This window comes from Pangasianodon hypophthalmus, chromosome 16 (assembly GCF_027358585.1).
Source record: "Pangasianodon hypophthalmus isolate fPanHyp1 chromosome 16, fPanHyp1.pri, whole genome shotgun sequence".
Classification (NCBI taxonomy): domain Eukaryota; kingdom Metazoa; phylum Chordata; class Actinopteri; order Siluriformes; family Pangasiidae; genus Pangasianodon; species Pangasianodon hypophthalmus.
In genome coordinates, this window is record NC_069725.1 from 19,072,610 (window position 1) to 19,100,391 (window position 27,782).

The 27,782-nt window shown below is 41.9% G+C and overlaps 2 protein-coding genes across 2 annotated transcripts in view; one reads left to right on the forward strand and one right to left on the reverse strand.

Moving 5' to 3' along the window:
- The window catches only part of lrp1ab (low density lipoprotein receptor-related protein 1Ab), a 129,692-nt gene that overhangs the window by 9,225 nt on the left and 92,685 nt on the right, over positions 1 to 27,782 (reverse strand). Inside the window, exons 42-77 of the mRNA XM_034311652.2 lie at positions 23,892 to 24,081; positions 23,449 to 23,653; positions 22,977 to 23,166; positions 22,764 to 22,889; positions 22,493 to 22,621; positions 22,201 to 22,320; positions 21,836 to 21,949; positions 21,438 to 21,587; positions 21,232 to 21,354; positions 21,001 to 21,117; positions 20,072 to 20,197; positions 19,859 to 19,981; positions 19,349 to 19,489; positions 17,351 to 17,538; positions 15,093 to 15,276; positions 14,909 to 14,994; positions 14,599 to 14,718; positions 14,317 to 14,504; positions 13,909 to 14,114; positions 12,731 to 12,919; positions 12,107 to 12,255; positions 10,921 to 11,014; positions 8,956 to 9,072; positions 8,069 to 8,188; positions 7,794 to 7,916; positions 5,994 to 6,119; positions 5,790 to 5,906; positions 3,976 to 4,082; positions 3,407 to 3,539; positions 3,034 to 3,156; positions 2,816 to 2,938; positions 2,483 to 2,614; positions 2,160 to 2,297; positions 1,877 to 1,996; positions 622 to 914; positions 13 to 191 (exon numbers count right to left, since the gene is read on the reverse strand). Of these exons, the coding sequence (XP_034167543.2) occupies positions 13 to 191; positions 622 to 914; positions 1,877 to 1,996; positions 2,160 to 2,297; positions 2,483 to 2,614; positions 2,816 to 2,938; positions 3,034 to 3,156; positions 3,407 to 3,539; positions 3,976 to 4,082; positions 5,790 to 5,906; positions 5,994 to 6,119; positions 7,794 to 7,916; positions 8,069 to 8,188; positions 8,956 to 9,072; positions 10,921 to 11,014; positions 12,107 to 12,255; positions 12,731 to 12,919; positions 13,909 to 14,114; positions 14,317 to 14,504; positions 14,599 to 14,718; positions 14,909 to 14,994; positions 15,093 to 15,276; positions 17,351 to 17,538; positions 19,349 to 19,489; positions 19,859 to 19,981; positions 20,072 to 20,197; positions 21,001 to 21,117; positions 21,232 to 21,354; positions 21,438 to 21,587; positions 21,836 to 21,949; positions 22,201 to 22,320; positions 22,493 to 22,621; positions 22,764 to 22,889; positions 22,977 to 23,166; positions 23,449 to 23,653; positions 23,892 to 24,081 (5,209 nt within the window). The remainder of the gene's footprint in view (positions 1 to 12; positions 192 to 621; positions 915 to 1,876; positions 1,997 to 2,159; positions 2,298 to 2,482; positions 2,615 to 2,815; positions 2,939 to 3,033; positions 3,157 to 3,406; positions 3,540 to 3,975; positions 4,083 to 5,789; positions 5,907 to 5,993; positions 6,120 to 7,793; positions 7,917 to 8,068; positions 8,189 to 8,955; positions 9,073 to 10,920; positions 11,015 to 12,106; positions 12,256 to 12,730; positions 12,920 to 13,908; positions 14,115 to 14,316; positions 14,505 to 14,598; positions 14,719 to 14,908; positions 14,995 to 15,092; positions 15,277 to 17,350; positions 17,539 to 19,348; positions 19,490 to 19,858; positions 19,982 to 20,071; positions 20,198 to 21,000; positions 21,118 to 21,231; positions 21,355 to 21,437; positions 21,588 to 21,835; positions 21,950 to 22,200; positions 22,321 to 22,492; positions 22,622 to 22,763; positions 22,890 to 22,976; positions 23,167 to 23,448; positions 23,654 to 23,891; positions 24,082 to 27,782) is intronic.
- Positions 24,093 to 27,326, forward strand: LOC117599226 (galanin receptor type 2-like). Its single transcript, XM_034311666.2, has one exon. The coding sequence runs from the start codon at positions 25,917 to 25,919 to the stop codon at positions 26,898 to 26,900; it is 984 nt and encodes a 327-aa protein (XP_034167557.2). The 5' UTR covers positions 24,093 to 25,916; the 3' UTR covers positions 26,901 to 27,326.

Here is a 27,782-nt window from a genome sequence, read left to right on the forward strand (position 1 = left end):
ATGTCATCTCACCCTCTTGGTGGATCCACAACAATCGCATAGGGCTCATCGATCATGCCTGAGATCAGTGTCTTCCTGTTTTGGCCGGTGATCTGGGCCACCTCGATGACATCTCGGCCCGAGTCTGTCCAGTACAGGTTCCCAGCCACCCAGTCCACAGCGATGCCTCTGGGCGTCTTCAGACCTGGGATCTGAGCCAGAGAGACGATTCAATAACATACACACCGACCAGTGAGTGTACAGATGTTGATATAATGAAGAATTCTGTGAGGAGATATTTAGCAGTTTTTGAAAGGAGTCTCCAGCATTAGGGCTTTGAATGGAGGGCTTTGTGGTTTCTCAGGAACATAACAAGCTGTGTTTTGCTTCAACTAAATAACTTCAAGAGAAAATGAAAGAACTAACTAGGACTAACTAGTTTCACGGGCGTTCCACTATCTTATACGTAACTATAAATTGATAAAAGTATGGCATGTTGTTTTTTTTTAATTAATTAAAAAAAGTGTTCATTCCTTTCTCATTGGTCCATATTTAGATAATATATTCGTAACATATAATATAACATCCGCTTTGCTATGATGTCGTGTGTTTAAGCAGATAGTGTCTGCTGGCAGTGTGTACCGCGAGATTGGTGACGGTTCCCTCGCTCTGCCGTGTGTTGCGATGAGAGTTGGTCGAGGTCCCGGATGATGAAGACGAGGATGCGGAGGGCAGCTGGAAGGAGGAGATGCCGCTGGTGTGCCAGTTGGTCCAGAAGATGCGGTTGGTCTTGACGTGCAGGTCCATGGCGTCGATGCGCACGTTGGCGTCGCCCTGGAAGGTCTGCTCGTACACCCAGTTGGGCACGCCCGGGTCCAGACTGCGGATCTCGTTATCATCAGCGATGTAGAGCACCTGCCTGTTGATATTCAAACCTGACAGAGAGAAAGAGATACAGAGAATGTAACAGGACGAGAGATGAGATTCATCTTTTGGGCTTTGGAAGTTTTACGTATAGACATAAAGCTGTTTATGTTTTAAATAAAGCACTGAAAATGGAAGCAATCCCACCTCGAATTTGTATCATTTGATTTGCTTGGTCATAAATTGTGAAAATGTATTCAAATTGTACTTACAATAGTAAGTAGTATAACAGCTTATAATGTTACAATAGGACATTAGCAGTAGTGGTAGACATTTCTATATTTTGCATACATCCATATATATATATATATATATATATATATATATATATATATATATATATATATATATATATATAAATATAAATATATATATATATATATATATATATATATATATATTTGTTTTTATTCGCTGATATACAATAACAGTGCTTATCATTAACAGTCACTGATATCCATGGGAAAATCTACCATCCATCTACCAAGCCTGGATCTACCATCCATCTACCATCCATCTACACTATTAAGCCAAATCCAAAATGGGTTCCTTTTCACAAAATATGCTCACTATATAAGCTATATCAATAACTTTATATTATTTATGGACTTCACTGCATACCCAATAGAATATTTGATATTTGGCCACAGAAATCGAGTCCCCAAAGATAAGGACTCAAGCAATAGCTGTCAATATTACTTTTATTACATGTATTTTAGTTTTTTTTAATATTTAATTAAGAAATTGACATATAAAGTATACTGTAAATGGCATGCATTTAGTCAGAGTCCTTTTCATACATGTGTTGTTTGGCCAAAAAGTTTAGAAAAATGTGTTGTGACTGAATACACTTCAAAATCAGTGGAATCTTACACATTTGAATGTGGGCTATTGCTGTCCTTGAACACAAACAGTATGAATGCTGAAGACTCGCACAGTAAATTCCCTCTCACAGTCCTAATGAAGTACTTACTGTCAGCCTTGCAGGTGTCGTTGATCTTGGTGAAGTACTTGTGGCAGCTGCATTTGTAAGAGCCCTTGGTGTTGTTACAGATCTGAGAGCACACTCCAAACTGTCTGCATTCATTCTTATCTGAAAAGGGAACATGTGGTAAACTCAACCGCACCTTAATCTGGTCTTCTGTCCAGCTGTTACACTAGAACAACTAGAGTGTGTGTGTGAGTGTGTCATTCTGTCTCTGTGTGCATCTCTGTACGTCTCCGCGTGTGTGTCTGTGCTTGTGTATAGTGGGCACCTTGGCAGTTGCTGAAGCCGTTGTTCTCGAAGCCGGGTTTGCAGGAGCAGAATGAGTCAGTGCCATTCGTCATACAGTGAACCTCTTCTGTCTCTCCACACAGAGACCTGTTACTCTTACAGTCGTTCAGCATAGTGTCTGTGTGCACACATACACATCAGATGTTCAAAATGATGTTCCTAAACTTGACTTCAATATAAAGAGCCTAAACTTCTAAACCAAAGATTCGAAATCCATTCACAAGTCTACCAGTAATGGTAATGGTAATCTATACACTTCGAATGTGTGTGAATGCGTGTGTGTGCTCGGGAGAGGTGTCTCACCTGTCTTGCAGCCGATCTCATCAGAGCCGTAGTCCTCGCAGTCGTTGAAGTAGTTGCAGCGCAGGGTGGAGCTAATGCACTTCCCGTTGCTGCACTGAAACTTGTCCTTGCCGCACTTGTTCACCTTCTTATCTGCTCAAATACCAAGTCGTATAGAGTTAATTCAATTCACCTAAATGTATCCTTCACACTCACAGCCTCTTGTTTTATTGCTCTTAGATCTTTAGCCAAAGATCACCAACCGCAAGAGAATGAAATATAATGCCACAGAATCAGAGCTTCATTTAATTACATTCAATTCTGCCTCATTTCATCGTCACACTCCTTTCTTACCGCAGTTCATCTCGTCCGAGTTGTCTCCGCAGTGGTTGATACCGTCACAGCGCTTGCCGCTCCACAGACACACGCGATCGTTCAGGCAGCGGAAGTTTCTGGTAGGCGGACACAGGAACTTCCCTACAGGTGGAAGGATACCGGTTATTTTTCAAAATGTCTATTTCCTCCTCTCTGGTTCTGGTGAATTCATTTGTTCAACTGGTGTTCAAACTCACGGCACTCTTCTGGGTTTTCATCAGAGTTATCACCGCAGTCATCCTCGCCGTCGCACTTCCATGCCAGTGGTTTGCACAGAGTGTTGTTACACTGAAACTCATCGCTGGGGCAGAGGCGTTCCACTGAGAGAGAGGGAGAAGAAAGAGAAAGCATGTAACTGGATGTAAATGGATGTACATAAATGGACATGTTAGCAAATTGCTGCTGTATAAGAGGAATAAAACATGCTGTTATTGGAAACTAAATCATGGCGCTGCATCACACCACCCTGTCATTGATTATTTTCCTATAACAGCACGCTGCTCTGTGTTTTACTTCTTATTTATAGCAAAGAAGAGCCATATCTACAGTATCAAGTGTAAACACACTCACCTGTGTCGTGACACCTCTCTTCATCGCTGCCATCCATGCAGTCAGCGTCAGCGTCGCAGCGCCAGCGCAGTGGGATGCAGTGGCCATTTTTACACTGGAACTGGTCTGCGTCACACTTCAGAGCACAGCCATGCTGCATGACACATACACACAAACACACACACTTATTAACCACACTGTTCCTTGCGAGGCAAACTGCAATTGCAATAAACACCTTGACAAGCCTCGCCCTTTTCTCCCAACTTCACTGTTGTGCTCTGCCTTTTACAGAAAAAGGGTAGCAGTCTGCTTTGGTTGGGGGCGGAACTAATTTCTGGACTATAATAAATGCAAACAAAATCCTGAATTTAAGAAACTAGCCAGATCCATTGCAGACAGAGCCAAGTGTCAGCCTTTGAGATCACGCAATTGTTCTACATGTAGAATGCTTTACAATCTGCGCCTTTAACATTCCTAGCTGTTGCTATGGTTACACTGAAATGATAAAGATTCAGATTCAGAGAGCACTGAAAGAAGAAGGATAAAGTGAATCAGAGAGAAAATAAATGTGTGAATTTCAGCTTCAGCACCTCGTCAGAGCCGTCAGCGCAGTCATGGTCTCCGTCACATTTCCATCGCCCAGCAATGCAGCGGCCATTGGTGCAGGCGAACTCGCTCTCTGAACACTGACGCGGCACTGCGGGACACACACAGTAACACACACACACACTGTCTTTAATCTGAAATGGCAGAATATCCACCGCACCAAGATGGTATGGTGTTCAAAAAGACATATATGTTTGGTGACCTGGGAAAACCCTTCACATGGCCAAATTTGGAGATTTTCCCCTATATACAGTTCTGAATATTATACACTTTCCTGAATATGTTTCTCTTCTGCATGTATCTCAACCACAAGTAAATCTAGTTATTTGCAAAAGACACCCCGCCTACCTTTACGTTCGTAAATCTACTTATGGAAAACCATTACTGCAAATTGTAAAGAATGTTAAGTTTACAATGGGAAACAAGTTCACGCTCTGATCATCAGCATCGTCCACGTCACCTGAGGTTTAAAAAAAATAAATAAATCACTCGCAGCATTTAAAACATGAGCCTTGTCGCGGTCTATTCACTCAACTGATCTCTGTTCATTCTCAAATCGCTGATTCATTCACTCATTGCTGTTCTGCTGCCTAAATTTCCTGTCATTAACATCTTTTAATTAGGTCATATTGCCCGCTGTCATCTCTACATCATGTGTAAGCACTCTTCTCTGTTTTGATGATTTGATGATGATTCTGACAGTGCAAGAGCATCACAGACAGTTTGACAGCCAGTGTTAAAATTTAAAGCACAGTTCACTGTGTGAGAAAATCACACTTAGCTAGCAAGGTTTTAGACATTTTCAGGCAGACTGACTGTTTTTACTGCTCCCTTTGTTAAACTGGCTCCTTAATCAACATGATCTTTGCAAGAAAATAGCCGAAACAAGGTTTGAGAGAAGCCTAAATAAATAAATTGGTAAAACAGGTTTATATTTCCTTAAAATATAGAGTCAAAGTATGTTATTTCAAAAATTTAGCCACAGCGACAATGGATTTTCCCAGACTGCCACACATATAATGGAGTCACCATAGAGCTACAGAAGGGAACGTCAAATGTCAAAGGAGTTAAGAATAGGGGCTTAACACAGGGGAAAGGGTGGGCAGGTAGAAGAAAGAAGAGCTGTAATAAAAGTTCATGCCAATTCTTTCATGAGAAAGCACAAATTAACTGGGAATTCAAAGCCATCCAAGTGGACTAACGACCACAGTTTAACATATTTATGCTGGAGAAACAGAATCAGTCACTGAACAGCAAGAAATGATAAACACGACGCCATAGATAGCACATGGATCATCTCATTTTGAAAAGGTAAACGAGTACTGAACCATTCCACCACTAGAGGGACGGGTGCTGAAATTGGCAGCTTCTGTCATTAAACACTGAATGAAAAGAAAAATGGATGTGAAAAGGGACAAGGGTGGAGTTCAAATGGAGAGAGGGAATGGAGGAGCAGTGACCTACCTCTGAGTCAAGCCACCATGTCAGTGTGAAATGAAGAACAAACATAAGGTGAAGTGACTGGCATTCATGAGCAATGTGGGCAATGTCATGAAACAGTGCAAACCGAGTGGACATGGCAGGCACACACATGCACATACACACACACACACACACACACACTTCAATTCAACAGTTCTGTACATTATACTTGTATATTAACACACACCCCAACCTGAGGTACTCTAACAGACACAGAATGAGAGTGAAACCATTACAAAGCCACCAAGTTCAGCCCTCACATCAGGGCTGTGTGTGTCAGAGAACATTTCCCATAATTCCACACCAGACCACCTACCACACTTCTCCTCATCCGAGTTGTCGCCACAGTCATTGTCGTAGTCGCACTGCCAGCGGCCCGGGACGCAGCGGTTGTTCTTGCAGCGGAACTGATAAGGCTCACATGTTCTCTCATCTGCCACACAGAGACACAAAAGCTCAACATAGAGTTTACAGATCTTAACGCATCTAAAAGCAAAGCAGACAGAGAGAGGCCTTGTACCGCACTCCTCCTTGGGCTCGTCCGATCCGTCGCCACAGTCGTCCTCGCCATCACACTTCCAACGTGCAGGGATGCAGCGACCCGAGTCCTTACAGCGGAACTCGTCCACACCACACGTCATCTGAGCTGCAGAAGGAGAGGGGAGGAGAAGGTAGGTCACACAGGGGACGTTAGACACGTAACATGACCAGGGAGAAGAAAGAAAACAATCTGATAACTGCCCAAAACATTGGAAATATTGATAAACCTTGATAACCAAACAACTCCAGGTCCAGACTTACTTTCCTCACTCTTGTAACTAAATACCTTTTCTAATAAACCCTGAATAATTCATGATTGCTTCATTATAATAAAATAAGATGGATGTCACCAAACATTTAAAATCAATTAGTTATAGAAACCCGTTTCTACTTGGTCTTGCTTCAGGTTTTGAGTGTCAAAAACCATATTTAGATGACAATCAAGTCTCTGGAGTCGGCTATGAATTCTGTTGAATTCTCCGCGCTCGTTCTAATATTTTATCATTTCTATAGTGAAATCTCATTCACAGGAGCTGGTATGGAGGACACTGCACACAATCTAAACCTAATAATCAATTAATTGTTATTTAATAGATAAAAACATGTAATCATTAATATGGTGAAGCTTTCTGTAAGGAGAAGTTTATTCAACATAATGGTCAGTTACAATGTTTTCCACCACAGGAAAGTCTTCAGGACTTACTGTTTTGTAGTTTCTAGGTAACATGACATTTTTTTAATCAATTTCAAGAGAGGTAAAAAAAAAGAGAGGCTGGTGAGGGAACTACTGTTTATCGTTGCTATAACCTATATGATAACAGGAACTTGTTTCATGGACGATCCACAACCATAAATGTAACTATAAATGGATAAAAAGGACAAAAAATGTATTGCAGAGCTATTCAAACTGTGGGGCAGGGGGGTGTGGGTGAGAGTTGAATTGGAAAATATCAGAAATAAATATTTTAAAGACTGTCTCAGACCTGGCAATCGTAGGAGCTCCACATTTTAACATTTAACACTTAATACATCTTCTTTCATAATAAAATGCCAATTGCAGATGACAACTGTGTGGGTGTTTTGAACTCTCCGATATTAACTGACGCCCTCTGGAAGCACCGCACCCTTCCCCTATCTCAAACTAGTAATGTTTTGGCTCATGCTCGTGGTGCATGAAAAACGCATTGATGCAGCCCCTTCACATTCTGACATGGGAAATGGAGAATGTTCTGAGTTTACCAAATATGGTCAAAAACACTTTGACCACGGCCAAAGTTTTTGACTGGAAAAAAAAACATTAAACAGGCGTCCAACGAAGTGTCAGATTCAACAATTAAAAATAATGAAGTAGACAGAGATTAAAAACACTGTTTATTTGCTTTGCCTGAGAACTGGGGCAAATTCTTAAAACCCTAGGAAATGGGCCTCATGGAGAAAAAGCCTGAATATGTCTGACATATTGTGTATGTTTGCACAGTTTTTCAAAAAGAAATAAGTTTAACTATTTATAAGCTAATTAATTCAAAACAGCTTTACTACTTGTGGCTTTAAGTGAAGGGATATAGTGCATACCACAGAAGGCTTCATAACATAGACTATAATTGATAATGAAATTGCTTTCCAACTATTTTTATAATACAATTTTATCGATTTTCTCCATTAGTTGTTACAACCCTCACCTACATCAATCAGTATTCCCTGCGGAGCACAGAATAACCCCAGAGCACCATGCAGAAGTCTGTAAAGTAAGACTGTCAGTAAAAATAAGACTGAGCCTTACTGCAGTTGGCTGGTTCATCAGAGCCGTCTACACAGTCATTGTCACGGTCACACATCCAGACACGGGGAATACAGCGCTTAGTGATGACACACTGGAACTGGTTGGGTGCACATGTCACCTCAGCTGCATCAACACACAGTGGCGGTTAGTACAGAAACCACACAAATACACTACCAAGAGACATGTTATGAAGCAGAACGTGATCTGTGAGATGATTATATAGCTGATGAAACAAGCTCGTGACGGGCCGGCTATGGTGGAGCAAGGATACTCACGACAATCTTTCTCATCTTCTCCTTGACCGCAGTTGTTCTGGCCGTTACAGCGGAAAATTCCGGGAATGCAGCGGCTAGGGTGTGAGCACTTGAACTGGCTGGGCAGGCACACATGGATGTCTAAGCCACACACAACAACAACACAGACACGTTATACAAATCTGCCTGGATGCTCATTTAGAACAAAACTGCTGTGTGTTCAACACTGATAGATTAACATAAGCAATCACCACAAATCCGAAATTAATATTTCTGTCAGTGGAACAAAGTAATGCGATATATTTCTGTAACTGAAATGAGGAAAGAGGCCTTGAGAAATATAAATGAAACAAAATCCATGACAGTGGGTCATTTAGAATCTTTTCAGCCTTATGAATAAGATAAGAAGTCTGTAATAATACCAGTATTATCATTAATATCATAAGTTAGAGATATAATCCTGAGTGGGGAGAAAAGTGAGAAATTTCAACAATATATGAAAAGAAAAAAGTTTTAATTTGTGCTACATCTTCTAAAAAGCATCTACCATGCCTTACATAAGTATTGCCAAGAAGAAGGGGCAAATATCAGGATCCAGATGAGCAAAGCTGATAAAGATATCCCATATCCCAGAATTTCTTGCAGCTATAATTGCAGCCAAAGGTGCTTCTACCATGTACTGACCCAGGGGGGTGTATACTTATGCAGCCAACAATGTGCTTTTTTTTTTTTTTAATTAAGCTTTATTAATTGCACCTTGAAATAGTAGCCATATTGGTGTTGATCAAATGGTAACAATGCCAGATAAGTCCATTACAGTTCCACGTAGCTCTTAAAAAATGTGTGTGTGTAGGGGGGGGAATAATTATGCAACATGCTGTAAATTTTGGTGTGTGTGGGGACAGTACCGCAGTTGGCCTCATCTGAGTTGTCCTGGCAGTCATTGTCTCCATCACAGATGTAGGCGGGGTTTGTGCAGATGCCTGTGCCACACTGGAACTGTCCAGGCCGACATTTAAACTCGGCTAAAGACACAACACACAACAAAAATTATTATTCTCTCTCTCTCTCTCATCATCTGTTTCTTATGTCTCCATCTCTGTATCTCTCTCATTATGTATTCCTAGTCTGTATCTCTCTGTTTTATTATCTATTCATTATGACTCTCTGTCTCTCTCTCTCTGTCCATCTGTCAGTCTGTCTCTCTCTGTCTCTGTTCATCCCCCTGTCTCCATCTCTGCCAGTCCATCTGTCTGTCTCTCTCTGTCCTTTTGTCAGTCATCCTGTTTCTCTCTCGGTCTCTCTTACTCTGTCTCTCTGTCTATCAGTCTGTCTCTCTGCCCTGCCTTCCATCTGTCTCCTTCTCCTTCTCTGCCCCTCTCTGGCTGTCCATCTCTCTTTCAGTTCAGTTCAACAGTGCTTTACTTAAGTTATACATTTACAGGAATACACATATCTCTGCATTTATGCGCAAACATAATTAAAAAAAAAAAACCACGAGAACAAAAATTAACAGGTAAATATCTGAACATATTATTATTATATATAGCTGATATTCAGGGTGTGTTCAGGACAGTCGGTGTCTCACTGTCCCTCCGGCTGTGACATTCTTTCTGTGTACTCCTAAAATGATTTTTAATTTCTCATCTTCAGTTACTTCACAGAAATCTGGTATTTTGTGAGTGATTATGTCAGGGAAAGTCTTTCTTATTTGTTGATATTTTTGGCAGTGGAGGAGGAAGTGCAGCTCTGTCTCGACCTCACCGCTTGCACAGTGAGCACACGGTCTCTGTTCTCTGGGCAGAAAAGTTTTCCTGTGTTCTCCACGACGAGACTGTGCTCACTCAGCCTGTGCTTGTTTAGGAACTGTAGCCGCTTTATATCTCTGACAGTGAAGAGATACACTGACAATTCATACTCTCTCTGTTCAGGGTCTGGTAGCAGTGTAATCTGGCCTGGGTTCGGGTCTGACTGTCCCAGAGCTCCAGATATACTCTTCTCATCTGTTCAGTAGTTTGGTAGACTTCGGTGAGCATTGCTGGTCTGAGACTGCTGTGTGTTAGTGAGTCTCAAGACCAGCTGACAGAAGACTCCGTGGGATGCTTGTCCCATCTAGTGTAGTCGTGCTTACTGAGTGTTGCCCAAACCTCACATCCATACAGTACAACAGATGCAATGATACTATCAAAGATTTTACACAAAGTTTTAATTGGGATGTCTATTTTGTGAATTTTTTTCTTGACTGCATAAAGAGCTCTCTGTGCTTTTTCTCTTTTTTCTCTTACTATTCACTCGCAGATAAAAGTTTCCCGAGACACTGATTTTAGTCCTAGGTAATCGTAGTGTAACGAGTGCTCTAGTGCAGTGATTCCTGAACTACCTAGTGAACAGGTGTCTGTTTTCTGAGAGCTGGCCTTTTTTTTATTTTGGAAGATAACAAGTTTAGTTTTGGCCATCATTCTCTACGTCTGTTCATCCATCTGTCTTAGCCAGTCCATCTGTCTGACTCTCTCTGTCCTTCTGTCAGTTCATCTGTCTTTCTCTCTCTCTCTCTCTTTCTCGGTCAGTCAACCTGTCTTTCACTCTGTCTCTCTCTCTTACTCTTCTCTATCTGTTTCTCTGTCCATCAGTCTGTCCTTCTCTTTCTGCCCTTCTGTCCATCTGTCTCTGTCAGTCCGTCTGTCTATTCATCTCTCAGTCTGTACATCTGTCTGTCTGTCTCTCTCTCTCAGTCTCGGTTAGTCCATGTGTGTCTGACTGTCTCTCTCTCTCTCTCTCTCTCTCTCTCTCTCTCCATCCATTCATCCATCTATCTGTCAGTCTCCCTCTATTAATCTCTCTCATGGCACAGATATCAGAGAGACTTTACTCACGGCAGTCAGCAGGTTCGTCTGAGCGATCTCCACAGTCATCTTCAGTGTCGCACTTCCACCAGAAGGGGATGCACTTATCATTCTTACACACAAACTGCACGCGCGCGCGCACGCGCACACACACACACACACACACACACACACAAATAAGCATCTGATTACAATAGCACTTCTATGTTTACTCAACTTTGTACTGATGCGTTCTGCTAGTGATTAAATCTTACTTTGCTGAACAAGCTGCACTGTTGCATGACAAAGTAAAGCTGGCATAACTAATAATAAGTTTGAGCAACATGTCTCATGGGAATCCTTTTGGCAGAAAACTGCTTTTACTTCTTTTTTTTTATTTAAAACTCAGTAAGCTCAGCAAAAATAATGTTTTTTACCCAACAATAGTCATATGACGGTTTATGTTGAGAAACAACACCACTGTTAACAATTTGTTAAAAAGGATAATTACAAACATCTTTTTTTCCTGTAGAAGTGTGTAAATGTGTAAATAACAATTTTGTGAAAAAAAAAAAACAACACACAACACAGACAACTTAAAAGACTCAAAAGACTACTGGTTGAATATTTTGACTGGCTACATTGGGGGGGAAAAACATTTGTAATTCCATATGACATTATCTGGTTATCAGAGTTTACTAGTAAAATTAAAGCTAGCTAAATTAGCTTGCTAGTACCTGGATGGTTTTAGAGTTGTTAACTTTTTGTTAACTTTGAATCAAAAATACCAAAAGTAGTTGGCTGATCTAATTAACAACAGGTTTGTACGTATTAAAAAAAACAAAACGAAAAAAAACATCATTTACCAGAATCATTCAAGAATCCCAACGAGCAAGACTTATGTGACTGGCGAGGAAAAACTCCCAGAGACGACTCTGTTAAATTTCTTCTCAAGTATGAATAATAAAATCATTTTAGATAGTTAACTATACAGTTAACTAAACTGTAAACTGTAACTAAATTTGCTGGCTGACAGATTCTGAGTACAGGCTATGATTATGTCTCCTCTCATGCAAACCAATTCAAGATTTCATGTTTAATTACAAAAGTCGACACCGGTTCCACCCAGTAAAGGGAAAAAAAAAAAAAACTGCACAAACATACTGTAGCAACAGATATTTTTACATTTGGCACAACTACTGGTTATTTGTATTTTTTTTCCCAGTGGCACACACACCTGGCTAGCCGTGCAGTTAGACAGGCACTGTTTTCCGTCTGCAGCCAGGTAGAAGTTAGTGGGGCAGGCGCACTTGTAGCCTCCTCCAGGGGACAGCAAACACAAGTTACTGCAGCCTCCGTTATCCACCTGACATGGGTGATTCTCCACTGCAGATAGAGGAAAAGCCATTTCGCATTACTAGTAACGTTTATCGTTGTGTAGATGTACATTAACCAGTAATTTAAATCCTAGTTGAATCAACTGAATTTATCTGAAGACCCACTACACTTTTGACAGTGCACTCCACTTTATTTACACAAGAAAGTGTTGCAGAGTTATCTGATCAGACATGCATCTATTCAGAGTCTTTTTTTTTTTTTTTTTTTTACGTGATGCAGAGAATGAGAAAATGAATAAAACAGGATCCCTGTGAACTTCTTCGTTTGCCTTTGAAAACATAAACATTATAAAAATGTTAATAGTAGTCGAACAGTAAAATTAATTATGGCGAGTTAATTGTGTGTATCCCATAATACTTTGGCTTTCTGAAGGTTAGGTCTGCATAACGAGTTTTGTATGAATCTGGCTGGAGGTGTGTGAGCGTGTGTGTGTGTGTGTGTGTGTGTGTGTGTATCCCCTCACCTGCAGGCTGTCTGTACGGATGGTAGATGTGGATATCCATAGGCCTGTGCAGCGTGCTGATCAGCATGGTCTTGTTGGTGCCCAGTGTTTTGTGAGCTCTGTTGATGGACTTGGTCTCCCAGTCGGTCCAGTAGATGTAATCCTCAAACAGAGTCATGGCGAAGATGTGTGGGATGTCGTGATTCAGCACTGCACGAAAGACAACATGTACGCAAAACACAAGCTGAGCAACACAGCCAACATTCCTTCTCATGTCGCACTATTACACATTCCACAATTTTAATGAAAAGCTGTAACTCTATAATGAACAACATGGTGATGATGCTAGTTTTAAAACTATTTACTTGATATGGCCAAAATATCACATCAGAAAACAACTGCATCAAAAAAAAAACCCACTAACATCTAATAAATTGTTAGCGTAAGTAGTATTGGATAAAGTACTGATGCAATATACTGGAAAAGTGCGATGCCTTATTTATCATAACACCAATAATTTGCGTGTGCGTGCATGTGTGTGCGTGCGTGAGAGAGAGAGCGGGACAAAAAGAGACAGAAGAGACAGACAGACAGACAGACAGACAGAGATAGGTAGATAGATAGATTGTTAGAGAAAAACAGAGATATAGAGATAAACAGAGATAGATGATTAGTACAGATAGACAGGCAGGCAGGCAAACAGATAGAGATAGACAGAAAAAAGAGAGAGCAAAGGACAGACAGAGACAGGCAAGAGAGAGAAGGATAGATATAGAGAGATAGTGTAAAGATTAAGAGATAGATAGATAGATAGATAGATAGATAGATAGAAAAAAGAGAGAGAAAAGGACAGACAGACACAAGAGAAACAAAGAGAAAGATAGAGATACAAAGAGAGAGTAAAGAGTAAATACAGATAGACAGATAGATAAATAAATAGACAGACAGATAGAAGACAGAGAGAAAATAGACAAAAAGTAGGTAGACAGACACAGAGAATAGATAGAGAGGAAAACAGAGATAGAGAAAGAGTTAGAGAGAGTGAAGATTAAGATAGAAAAATAGAAAAAAGGAGACAGAAAAGATAGATAGATAGATAAATAGATAGATAAATCTGTCTCTATATCCTGAGTGAGAGAGGAAGAGAAAGAGAAATAAAAAAAAAAAATAAAAATAAAAAAAAAGGAGTGACTCTGTACCAGTGTGCCTGTTGGTGCCGTCGAGGCTGGCGAAGGCGATGTAGTCCTCGCGAGCGTCGGCCCAGTAGATGCGGTCGTTGATGAAGTCCAGCGTGAGGCCGTTGGGCCACGTGATCTTGTCCTTGATGATGATGCTGCGGTCGGTGCCGTCCATTCCAATACGGCCGATGTGAGGCACGTCTCCCCAGTCTGACCAGTACAGATAACTGCACGTGCGCGCACACACACACACACACACAAAAAACAAACACACACCAGGTAGTGCCAGAAATTAGACACTTACATAAATATTAGCAGCAAAACCATTACTGTGAACGAAAATGAATTGGTTCCTCAAAACCTACCAGATTCTGTCAGTCATCTCTTTGAGTGTGTGTGCTTGTGTGCATGCAAGTTCTGCACACTTACCCGTTGCGCACATCCACAGCGACGGCTCGAGGCTCCCTCAGACCGCTGTTGACCAGCATGCTCCTGTAAGCCCCGTTCAGCTTGGAGACCTCAATGGTGTCTCGGCCCTTATCACACCAGTAGAGGTTGCCCCCGACCCAGTCCACCGCCAGACCGTCCGGATTGCTCAGAGACGTCCGGTGCAGCACCTACAGCAAAGACCATGCAGGAATGCATATAATCAAGAAACACACAAAGAACGACTCCATTGGTATCGTTGGATAGTAGAGACTTCAAACGTACCTCAACATTACTGCCGTTCATGTGCATGCGGCGGATCATGCTGCCCTGCGTGGTCACGTCTGTCCAGTAGATCATCTGCTCTGCATAGTGATAGTCCAGTGCCACAGCGTTGTTCAAACCCTGTTACACACAATCACAAAATGAAAAAAATACACTCTCAGCCAACTCTATCTTTATTTTAGCAGAAGCACTGAAGTAACCCTGAACCCATTCACAGATGAAGATTTAAAGAGGGTGTAGAACTTTCGATGTCATTTTACATAAGATTATCGATGGTTTAAAATCACATTTTAAAGTCAGGCACTCTTACCTGTTTGATGAGGGTGTAGTTGCTGCCATCTAGGTTGAGCTTCCTCAAGTAGTATCGGTTAGCAAAGAGCAGAAAAGCCTCCTCGTCTACAAAACGAAACGTCCAGCCGAGCCCATTAGCGGTCACAATATATATACAGTAAATGAGTGAGAGTGGGTATGTGTGTGTTTGGTTCTGTTCATACCAGAAGAGGACTTGCAGCGTGTAGAGTCGTTAGCATGCACCGCATAACCTTCCACGCAGAAGCAGTGGAAACTGCCGTAGCTGTTGACACAGCGCTGTGAACAAGGGTACGTGGTGGTGCACTCGTCCACATCCATACACGTCTTGCCATCATTTTTCAGACGGAATCCAGGCTCACAGCGGCACTGACAAACGACAATACAAAAATAAATAAATAAATAAATAAATAAATAAATAAAATCTGACCCTGCTGCTTGACTGCACCCAAAGCCACTACAAATCCACACTATTGTGTGTTTATTCTTATAATCAAATGTTAAATAGTGACGGCCAGATACCTATCAATGTAGAATCAAGGTAGAGAAACTGACCTGCTGTATATGGGAGGGGAAGTACACATTTTTTTAAATTACTAAAATATATATATTTTTTAAAATATTTTTTACATTCTGTTTTTGATACATATTTTTTATAAATACTTACTACCATTTGGTTGTCATTTATGAATGTACTAATCTTTATTGATGGAAATTCTGGCTGTTTTTTCACCCTATTGGAAGAAGCATGGATGGACGGATACATTAATCTATACTTTATCTACATTTCTGTTTGTGAAGACTGCAAAACCTATCACAGCACAACAACATCACAAACAACATCAACATCATCACTGTTAACATCACAAACATCACCAACATCACCACCATTAACATCACCAACATCAAACATCATCACCATTAATATCACAAACAATATCACCTTCACTTCACCACCATCATCACCATCAACATCACAAACATCACCATTAACATCAACATCATCACCAGCATCACAAACACCACCAACATCAATATCATCACCAGCATCATAGTCTCATCACCATTACAAATACCACCAACACCATCAACATCACAAACATCACCATTAACATCATCACCAGCACCAGCATCACAAACACCACCACCACCACCATCAATATCATCACCAGCATCATAGTCTCATCACCATTACAAATACCACCAACACCATCAACATCACAAACATCACCATTAACATCATCACCAGCACCAGCATCACAAACACCACCACCACCACCATCAATATCATCACCAGCATCATAGTCTCATCACCATTACAAATACCACCAACATCACAAACATCACCATTAACATCATCACCAGCACCAGCATCACAAACACCACCAACACCACCATCACCACCATCAATATCATCACCAGCATCATAGTCTCATCACCATTACAAATACCACCAACACCATCAACATCACAAACATCACCATTAACATCATCACCAGCATCACAAGCATCACAAACACCACCACCACCATCAACACCATCATAGTCTCATCACCAACATTACAAATACCACCAACACCATCAACATCTCAAACATCACCATTAACATCATCACCATCACCAGCATCACAAACACCACCACCATCACCACCATCAATATCATCACCAGCATCATAGTCTCATCACCATTACAAATACCACCAACACCATCAACATCACAAACATCACCATTAACATCATCACCAGCATCACAAGCATCACAAACACGACCATCAATATCATCACCAGCATCATAGTCTCATCACCATTACAAATACCACCAACACCATCAACATCACAAACATCACCAGCATCACAAGCATCACAAACACCACCATCAATATCATCACCAGCATCATAGTCTCATCACCATTACAAATACCACCAACACCATCAACATCACAAACATCACCAGTATCACAAGCATCACAAACACCACCATCACCACCATCAATATCATCACCAGCATCATAGTCTCATCACCAACATTACAAATACCACCAACACCACCACCATCATCACTAACATCACCATCACCATCACCACCATCACTAACATCACCTCTACCACCATTGTTAATAACAATATTTCAATAGCACAAAACAGAAAAAATAAAGAAAATTTTTGAGAGAAAAGGAAACTAAAGCTCTCCTTCTCTATCAGCCAATTTATATATATCCACTTATAGCTGTCTATTTTAAACAACACTGTCTATCAGTCTAGCTCCACCTGCCTGCATTAATCACTACATATCTATATTTACATGGCTCCATCCACCTCTCTATTGATATCTACACCACTCACTAGGTTCTGGTGCAAAACTGGTCAGAACTACGCCCAAGGTGTGAACATAAACAAAACCGACACATAATAGAATGTGTACACAACAAGCACACACACGCACCTTGTATCCAATCTTGAGGTCCTCACAGAGCTGGGTGCAGCCACTGAGCTTGCTGTTGATACACTCGTTGACGAAGCAGTTGTGCTCATCCGAACCGTCGCCGCAGTCGTCTTTCCAGTCGCACAGCACATCCTCGCTCACACACTTCCCGTTGTTGCACAGATGTGCAGAGTCATTACAGCGCTTCTCTGTGAACGCACGTATACACACAAAGACAACACTTGTTTTTTTTGTCACACAAGGAATTACACTTCGTCGTTCCAAAACGTCTGATCTGAGATTATAACAAGAATCAATTTGTCAGAATTTGTCAGTTTTTTTTTTTTTTTTTAATTTACTGTTAGTCCAAGCCAAAATAATGCATCATTTGTAACTCGTTCTAGAAAGCTCTAACAAAGTTTGAGAGTTGGAACATGATAAGTCAGGGCTTTTCTGTAGTTCTCTTCAGGACTGGACAGCGCCATACTTCGCTCAACCCTCACCCTGCATCAGAAAAAAAATTTAGTATCATACGGCTTTAGCGTCAAAATACCACAGAATAGAGTTGACATTTTGAGTCTCTTCACTGATTCGAGTCATTTGGTCCTGTTCAGTTAAATGATTCTTTCAGATTTGTTCACTGATTCGTTCAGTTTGCCCAAATGTGCAGACTGATCATGCTGTCTTCAAAGCAGACAACAATGAAGCTTGAGCGTTAAAAAATACCAAGCTAGGACACGTTGGGCCAGCACTGGGGTCAACTTCAGCAGGGATGTAATGAAAAGCTCCAATATTGGCACAGGGATGTATAGGCAAGGAGCAAGATAGCCACCCATAAGAGACACTGAGCCATGTCTGTACTATTTTGTCTTATTTTACAATATACTTGTTAGGACCTTGTTTTAAAAAAAAAAACAAATTACACCCAGTCTAACAGACTAACAACCACTGCATGCAGTGGCTTCCTGGAAATCTCCTCCTTGGACCCAGTGATCCCAAACGGCACTCACTGAATTCGAAAAAGAGTACAGCAAATTTCAGTCATAACTGAAAGATTACCTGATTTGATCACTGAGCGGTGAATGAGAGCAGAATGAATCTTAGTTATGACAGAAGCGTATCACTGTCAAAAAGACTGAATCATTCTGAACATATCTTCCTCTCAACATGAAAATTTTAAACACAACCCTATATGTGAACTGTAGATTTGGTCGTGTTTTGCTTATAGTTAACTTATCTAGCTATTATGTGACAGCTCATGCAACAATCCAAGAATTCATTTTACACAGACGTACTAAGAACTCTCAAGTTTAAAAGGAAAAATGAAAATCCCGTGGAAAAAAAAGGACCCAAATACTACTTTATATAATTGGAATCAGCCATCCACGATGCATTTAAAATTTAAAAATCACATTTTAAGTGCAGAGTTACTTTAACACCACCACATCCTCATTCCTCACTTCCTAAAGAAGCGAGTAAGATGAAAGGACAGAGCCATCACGTCCGCGAGCTCAACGAAGCAGTCAATCTCTCCAGGCAGGGGCGACGTTAATGAGGCGGCAAACTGGCCGCCATCAACCCCTTCATCAAGCTCACACACTGCATTGCACAGCTGGCTCCTAGCCAGGGATTTTATGACCACAAACCTTTATGGCTTCACATATAGCTGCAGTGGAACCCTGTCTTTTCCATTTTCACACAGATTGCACAGATATGAGAGCGGGGATAATATATTGGGACATATGGTGTTTGCAGTGATTATGTACTGTATAGAAGAAAAATGTACACTAAGGAACAGACTTGAAATTTGAAGATAGATAAAGAAAAAAAAGCGACATTTGAGAGTTATTTGAAACAATAACGTATTAGAATGTGTGCATTAATATAAACTTGTGATTTGCCTTGCCTACTGTCAGATCTGCTGTTACAGAAAATTAATTCAAGAACTTCTGACTAATCAGATTCAAGAATCCAACAGTGCTGTAGTATAACTGAAATTCTATACATCTTTGTTGTTACCTGGCTCTGTGCAGCGGGGGTTCTTGGGGGCTTCATCCGAGTGGTCGTGACAGTCAAACTCGCCGTCACACTCCCAGTTCTTCTGCTTTAGGCACTGACCGTTATCACAGCGGAAATCATTGGGACCACAAGTGGGGTACTCTGTTACACAAAGGACAGGTGACATCACACAAAGGCTCATTAAATGTCTAAATTCAAAACTTTCTCCCAAGACAGAGAGTACACAGTAGAGATGGACACAACTGGCAAACACAATGTATGTATTGGTACAACAAGGGACAACAGTTTTACAGTTTTACGCTGTCATGTATTTGCACAACAATTTGTGTAACAGTGTGTTAAATTCATGATGAAGTAGTGTCTTGAATTCTCTCTCATTTTTATTTTTATTTTTTAATTTAAACTCATGCACTCTCGAGGACTCAAGAACATGGTCTGCACATTATCGGCATGCAGATCCAGACTGGGACGAGGATAATGAGGACACCAAATGCACACAGACACACTCACCACATTCGAGAGACTCGTCAGAACCGTCACGGCAGTCCTTGTCATGATCGCACACAAAATGCTTCGGGATGCACTGCTTATTCTGGCACTGGAACTCTGTGTCATCGCAGGTCTTATTGTTTGCTAGAAAGAGACACGGTGAGTTATAAAGTGAGGACAGACACAAAATGGTTAATGGTAAAAAGGACTTAAATGAAGTGAGTGGACACTTACTGCAGCCAGCCTGCACACCCTCATCAGCTCCATCTGGACAGTCTTTGTCCCCGTCACACTTCCAGCGCTGGGGCACGCAGTGTGAGCCAGGGCAGTGGAAGGCTTCGGGACTGCACGTCTTTGAACCTGGAATGACATTGCATAAGGTGTTTGACAGAAAAAAAAATCCAGGCCCTTAGATAAGTGGACAACTGTTTTTAAAAATCATAAGTATAAGTCATAGAGGGCATTCGAAAACAGCCAGAGAGACATTTGCTCACTCTCTGCTCCGGATCAAGTACGCCCTGAGGTTTTTTTATTCCTATTACTCCACAGTAATTTGTCAACAATAACAATTTCTTATTTTTTAAAGAACAATAACTTGTTCTTTTTATCCTTTTATAGTTACATTCACTGTTGTAGATTGTCCACAAAACAGTCCTTTCCTCACCAACCTCTTATTTTTAGTTAATAAGACAGAAAAAGCAGCTTGAAAAAAAAAGCTTAATGTCCTTTGCTCTGAAGAGTGTTACAAAGAATTGTCACTCGAGACTCTTCCCAAAAGTTTTGACAAGTAAAATTAGCTGTTACTATAGAAACAATAACATTACATTAAGCGTGTTAATATAATCTGCAATTTGTTTTGCAGCTGAAGTACTCAGAGCTGCTGTTACAGAAAATTAATCAACACCTTCTGACCAATCAGAATTGAGAATTCTCTTGTGCTGTGGTATAATACTATAATATTATAGTTAAGAGTCTGACAGGCTGTTTGATATATTGAAATTCCATGCATCTGTGCTAGTGCATGATTTTTCTTGGTATGTTACTCTCCCTACTCGGTTAAGACAGACACCACCCAGTTGGCATCTCTCATTAGTCCACCAACCCCCGCACCTCCCCTCCCACCACCCGCACCCACGCCCATGCCGACAGCTAGTATGACTCACTGCATCGGCTGCCCTCATCTGTGCCATCTCCACAGTCATCGGTGCCGTCACACACCCAGGAGCTGGAGATACAGCGGTGATTCCCGCACTCAAACTGTGTTGGTGAGCAAAACTTATCTATACAGAGGAAAAGACAGCATGTGAGATAAAAGCAGAGACTCAATCATCAGACAATATCTCTTTAAGAGTGAGCTACAGTTGTAGCGGCTCTGGTTCAGGCTTGCCACTAACCGCAATGGGTCTCGTCTGTTCCATTTTCACAGTCATTCTCTTTGTCGCAAGTCCAGCTCATGGGAATACAGCGGCCGCTGGGACAGGCGAAGAAGTTCACAGGACATTTCAGCTTCCTCTTCTCTGTAATGGACACAGTGATTCCAGAAATTAATAGATGCTTATTTTGGGTATGTGCGTGTTGTATTTAGGTATGTGTGTCTGACCTGGACAGTTCCTCTCATCAGAAAAATCTCCGCAGTCGTTTGAGCCGTCGCACTGCCAAGAAGGTGCGTAGCACAGTGTGGTGTATTCACATTTCTGGAAAGTTACACCTTTAACTCCTAATAGGTAGAAGCTCAGGCAATCTGTTGGGCCTGAGGGAGAACATGAAATTTTCAGAAATAAATAGTTTTCTTCCTGCATATCTTGCTGATCTCCTGAACCAATATAGCCCATCCTGATCATTTATTCAGCTGAGGCAGGGTTACTTGCACACCAGATGGTGGGATGCATGTTATTTAAACTCTGGAATAGTGCAAGAAACCATATAATTTGGCTATAGGTTAAAAATGAACTTATTTAACCTGGACTATCTTCATGTGGAACAAGAGGAAATACTTACTGCAATTCATTTCATCACTGGCATCCTCACAGTCTACCACCTGGTTACAACGGCTCGAGTTGGAGATGCAGGAACCGTCCTTACACTGGAACTCAGACGCACTGCACAGGGTCACTGGGGAAGTGTGAAGGGACACACACACACGGACACACGTCATCATACAGTAGCAGACCTGTCAACCCCTAAGACGAATAGTGAGTAGTTGCACCTTGGTTATGCAGCACAATATCAACAGAGAGAAGTAACTTTATGTACCTGTATATGCTAACATTAGAATGCTATACTGAGCACAGGCATTGCGTTGCAGTTATCGTTCTCCGTTCCACCCTTACACACACCTACACACACATTCCCTCTGTACTTACTGTTGCAGGGCCGCTCGTCTGAGCGGTCTCCGCAGTCGTCTGTGCCGTCACACCAGGAGCTGTGTTTGATGCAGCGGCCGTTTAGGCAGCGCCTGTAACCCTTCTTACAGCCGCGATTAGCTGCAGCAAACACATCACACCAGTATTACATCAACAGCCACACAAAGAAACGCAAACCCACTCGTGATAAGCGATTATGAGTGAAAAAAGCATCAATTACAAGGCGTATAAGGATGTATGATGACACTGCAAGTTTAAATGCAAGCCAGTGACAGAGGCACACAGCACTTACAGCAGTAGGACGGCTTCTCGTCAGATTTGTCTTTGCAGTGAGCGCGACCATCACACGTCAGGCTGTAGTTGATGCAGTCACCGTTCCCGCACTCAAACTCATCCACGCTGTGGCATGTGGTGTTCTCAGCTGGGAGAGAAAGCATACAGAGATGTTTGCTTTTTGAAGTGAAACTAGAGTGCCAAGTACCATTTGGATCAGTTCACGAATGTAGTTTTTAATGTGCAGTGTAAAATAAGCATGATCATTTGCATTCATGTGTTTGTCTCACCCACACACACGTTGCCCTCCACCAGTTTGCGGTCTCCGCGACAGCTGCAGTTGACCCGGCCCTCAGAGGTGAGCAGACACAGATCCTCACAGCCGCCGTTATTGGTGTGACATGGAGAGAACTCACCTGCACACCACACAGAGCAAAGGTCAACTTCAATCCCAATCAGCTTTTATTGCATTAATATTCAAATTAGTGTTTGATGAAACGCACAGCTGTTGGTGTCCTTGGCCACGGCGATGATGCCCATGGGCTGCTGGGGAATGTCAGCGCGCAGCACTTTCATATCTCTGCCGAATTTATCTGCTCTGAGCACAGCTCTGCGCACCCAGTCTGTCCAGAAGATGTACTCGCCATACACTGCCAGGCCAAACGGGTGCACAGGCTCGTTCTTCAAGACCACCTATACACACGAGCATGCGTGCGCGCACACACACACACACACACACACACACACACACACACACACACACACACACACACGCAGGGTTATAATTATACTAAAACAAATGTGAAATAAATTTCTAAAGTCTTTTACTTGTGTTTTCTCTCCTTTCCTATTTACCTATGCATACACAGACACATAGTCTTTTGCTACATTTCTCTGATTCTCTAAAAAAAAAAAAAACACGCACACACACTCATACAGACACACACACTGAAATGCAGACACGAGAGCACTCACAAAGCGGTTGGTGCCGTCGTACTCGCAGCGTTCGATCTTATCCAGCGTGGCATCAGAGAAATAAAGCTTCTCAGCACGATGGTCTATAGCGAGGCCGTTGGGCGTGCGGATGTTGTTACCCACGATCACCAGCACATTAGCCCCAGACAGAGATGACCGCATGATGCTGGGAGCCAGCTCATTCCAATTCGTCCAGAACATCAAGCTGAAAGCAGAGAGTGCTGATCAAGACGTGCTTACACACAGATTTGTAAAACAATAAAAGATGCAGCTGCACGTAAACATAGCTATCAGGATATACGAAACAAACAAAAAAATAAATCTAATTTAGGTTCCCCAGCTAGGCCACATCATCGCTACATACTGAGTATAGAACAGAGCTTTAAAGACCAGTTCAAGGCAGACCCAAGATAGTATGGCTCCACACTGGTGCCGATTCTTACCCTTGGCACTCATCTAGAGCAAAGGCTCTGGGGTGGTCATCTCCAGACATAGTGACCACTGTCTCCCTGGTGAAGGCGCCGCTGCGTGTCTGGTCCACTGTGTGGCGAGTAATGGTGGAGGTGGTGTAGCTGGTCCAGTAGAGTGTGTCCCAACCCCTGTGATATGCCAAGCCCTCCACTGAGCCCACATCTAAGAGGAAAAAGACAGGATAGAGTAGAAATAAAGCCGAGAACGTGCAATGGAAGCCTGTGCAATGAAAGTCCATGTAATGAAAGCAAATAACTTTATAATTAAATATTGCGATGTTTGGATTGCATACTGTGAACTTCAAATTTATGTTCTGGTAAAATATCCATCACCAGAACATTCATCTCATGCTTTGCATAAATGACTTTGCCCTGGGACAAAAACATTTTATTTAGCTCTGTTTGTCTGGTGCAGAGCAGTCAGCATGCCTCTATTAGTAGGTGTGTGCTCGTGCTGTTTGCATTGTGTATGTGTGTGTGTGTGTGTGTGTGTGTACAGGAGTTATTTCATGGATGGCTTGCCTGTGCACACACCCAGTTGTCAAGTGATCCCTATATTCAAGCCTGGCTCTCTGCTTCAGACTGAAGCAACACTGCAACATTCAAGGATTTAATGAGACAGATTTTTTTGGACGTGTTCCCTTAATATTAAATAGTCCCACAGAGCTGCTGTCATTCTTTAAGGCACAATGTTTCCACTGGTTAATAGATGAAGAAGAAGGAGCTCCAGCCATAAAGGTTTTATGAGGTTTGTGCCATATCTCAGTCCTTATCTGCTGACGTCACTTAGATAGAGGCCCATAACTGTGATTACCCATCCATAAAAAAAGATAAGACAAAGCACAAAGCCTAAAAAAATACAGACATAGTATGAAGAAGCAAGTACGTGACCTGAGAAACGCAAAAATCAGCTGGTTCAAATGAAATCAACCTTCCAAGTTAGTCACTTGTTGCATCCCCAGTAGAGGACAATGTGAGCAGTAAAGCATGGTTACAACCAGTGGCTCTGCATGGACAAAGCCTGTCCCTAACCAGTCCATACAAAGAACATCAGAGAAAGGAGACAGAGATACCCCGCCTTTCAACAAGGCTTCTATGATGAGGTCATTTTATTTGTCAGATAGGTGGAGGATTTTTTCTTCTTTTGAGGAGCAGAACAAAATTATCTTTTTTTTTCAACTATGTTCTGGAATTCTAGTGCACAGATTAGAAATAATAGTCCTGAAGAGGCTTTATATCGACAACACAGATGACAGTCATGGTGGAGTAAAATTGATTGTTCTCACCATAGCCAGCAGGAACCTGGCTTGGCCTTGGAAAGATGTGTTCTGCAAGGTTGACTGGTTTCACAAAATCAATACCAGCCAACAAGCAGCACTAGCTGTATTCAGAGCTGTTTCTGGATATCACTGATCCATGATCCACTGATTCATGATCTGTGATATAGACCAATCCAATTTAACTCAAAAAGGACTAAAAAAAAAAGGAAAGACTAAACCGTGCATTTGGTGACTTTGTCAATCATTCTGTCAAAGTTCTGCTTGCAAATCCAACACTTTTCCTTCCCAAGCAAAACACAAGTACTATAAAATACCCCATAACTCTTTAAAATATCTGAGAGGCAGAGTGGCCTTTGACGATCAAGCAGGTGTTAATGCTGAGTGTGACTGTTCTGAAAAGGCAGACCTATGTCTCAGTTGCTAACAGAGTCATTTATGCTCATGTTGAAGCTCCAGTTATTGCTGCAGTGTGTGTGGGTGGGTGTAAGTGGGTGGATAGTGAGCGTGTTGATAAGACTGTAAAAAGGCATAGTCTTGAGCAGCTCAGCTCAAGTGGTGGGAGGAGTGGCAACCCCAGTTACATCATGTCACTGTGCATACAGTCCCTCAGAGCCATCGTTATCAGACCTTCAGTACACATTAGAAGCAAAGGATTAGCTCTGGTGCATCGTGGATCGAGGAGAAAGGCACTGAATGGCAGCCATTCTGGGTACCAAGGATGGACTGGTATATGCAGAGAGCTCTAGTGCCCATACTAGACACAGTCATCATAGTAATTGGACTGCTGGGCCACTCATTGGTAATCTTCATCTTGGTAAGGAGGAGGCGGAAGACAGTGTCTCGGTCTTTTCACGGGACTGATACACTACTACTGGCCTTGAGCACCTCAGACATGCTGCTGCTACTCTCTTTGCCTTTCCACACAGCTGCAATTGCACTGGGCAACTGGCCTTTCGGAAGCTTACTATGCAAAGCTGTCAGCTTCCTGGGAGTGGCCTGTAACACCTTTAGTGCGTTCACCCTAGCTGCACTAGCAGTAACACGCTATATGACAGTGGTACACCCAACCTGGGCATACCGCTCCAGGATGAAGCGCTGGCTTCAAGTCTCAGCAGTTCTGCTTTGGGCACCGGCTATGGCGCTGGCTGCTCCACAATTTGCCTTCCGCAACGTGGGCACGTACGCCGCAACACATTGCTTTGCCTTCCTCAGTGACATCAGCCAGGTGGTCTACAGCACTGCCCTCTTCTTGTTCAGCTTCGTCCTGCCTCTACTGGTCATCATCCTCATGTATGCCAAACTCTACAGTTTCCTGCGTAAGACTACCTTGCAGGGGCATGCTCTGCAGTTGCAACGCTATCATAGGTTGGTGACCCAAACCACAGCGTTGCTTGTTGTCGTGTTCACAGTCTGCTGGCTACCTTCCTATATAGTGATGTTCTGCCGAATTGGTAAGAGTGTCAACAGCACAAGCAGGCTTCGCTCTCTAGCACTGTTGGCACGGTTAATGGCCACATCATCTTCCATGGTCAACCCACTGCTGTATGCTTTTGTGTCACAGAAGTTCCGTCGGGAGTTGCTGGGCAAGGCAGAGTGTGGGGACTGTATGGTTGTGCGCTGGCTTGTGTGTTGTCCAGAGAGAAGCAGGGACATTGTACAGCCCTTTAACCCTGCAGAGCTGGAAACTACACCTCCACAATAGAAGCAAAAGACACTGATGTTGAAACCTCATTCTGTTATTAAGATTTCAAGAATCTTGTAGGGTTTTTTTTTAACTAGTAGCCAACTGAGGATGTCAAGCAGGGGACCATAATTTCAGTTTGTATTAGGAACAGAGCTTTAAAACAGAGCTGTATTGGGAAACTATAAAAGATGGAAAAGCACAACAGTTTAGTTATATTTATCCATGAATGAGTCATGTTTTAACGTGTTCATATCACTGACAACCTTGTTTTTTCCATTATATAGAGACTCCAGACTAATATGGCATTTATGTCTGTTTACTTCCTGACATATACATAGATGCTTTACTCTATTTATAAACTATGGAAACCTCATTACCCATAAGCACCTAACATCAGTGTTTACAGTTTAATTAAAAATATGGGTCTGTGCATTTAGTATTGCATATTCTGTATTGACTGGCAACCATCTGAAGATTAAAAAATGTGATGGGCTATGCCTCGCATGAATATGGGAAAGGTGACAGGGAGAACATGCCATTTATCTTCCACATGTATAAGAATATTTGAACTACACTTCAAACTGAGATTTTGAATAAAAATCAGGTGAACACTTTGTATTTAGGTGTAACCTTAAGCAGCAGCTCCACCTTAGCATCAGTCCAAACATCAGTCCTTCAAACTTTTTCTGCTGTTTACCTTCTTTAAATGTTACTTTTGAGGTGTTTCACATAACAGATTATAACTACCGCCTGACATGCTCATGTGAGTGTTTAAATCACTTTTGAGATATTTTCAAAATCATTTGTAGTTAGGAATGTTTTTGAAAATAGAGGGATACAATCTATGATTACAAACTATCCGTATACATGTGGACACGCCCTAAGCCGCTTCTAAAATAC

Excerpts from the sequence above, each read along its gene's own strand:
- LOC117599226 (XM_034311666.2), top strand. The coding sequence starts at position 25,917 with ATGGACTGGTATATGCAGAGAGCTCTAGTGCCCATACTAGACACAGTC.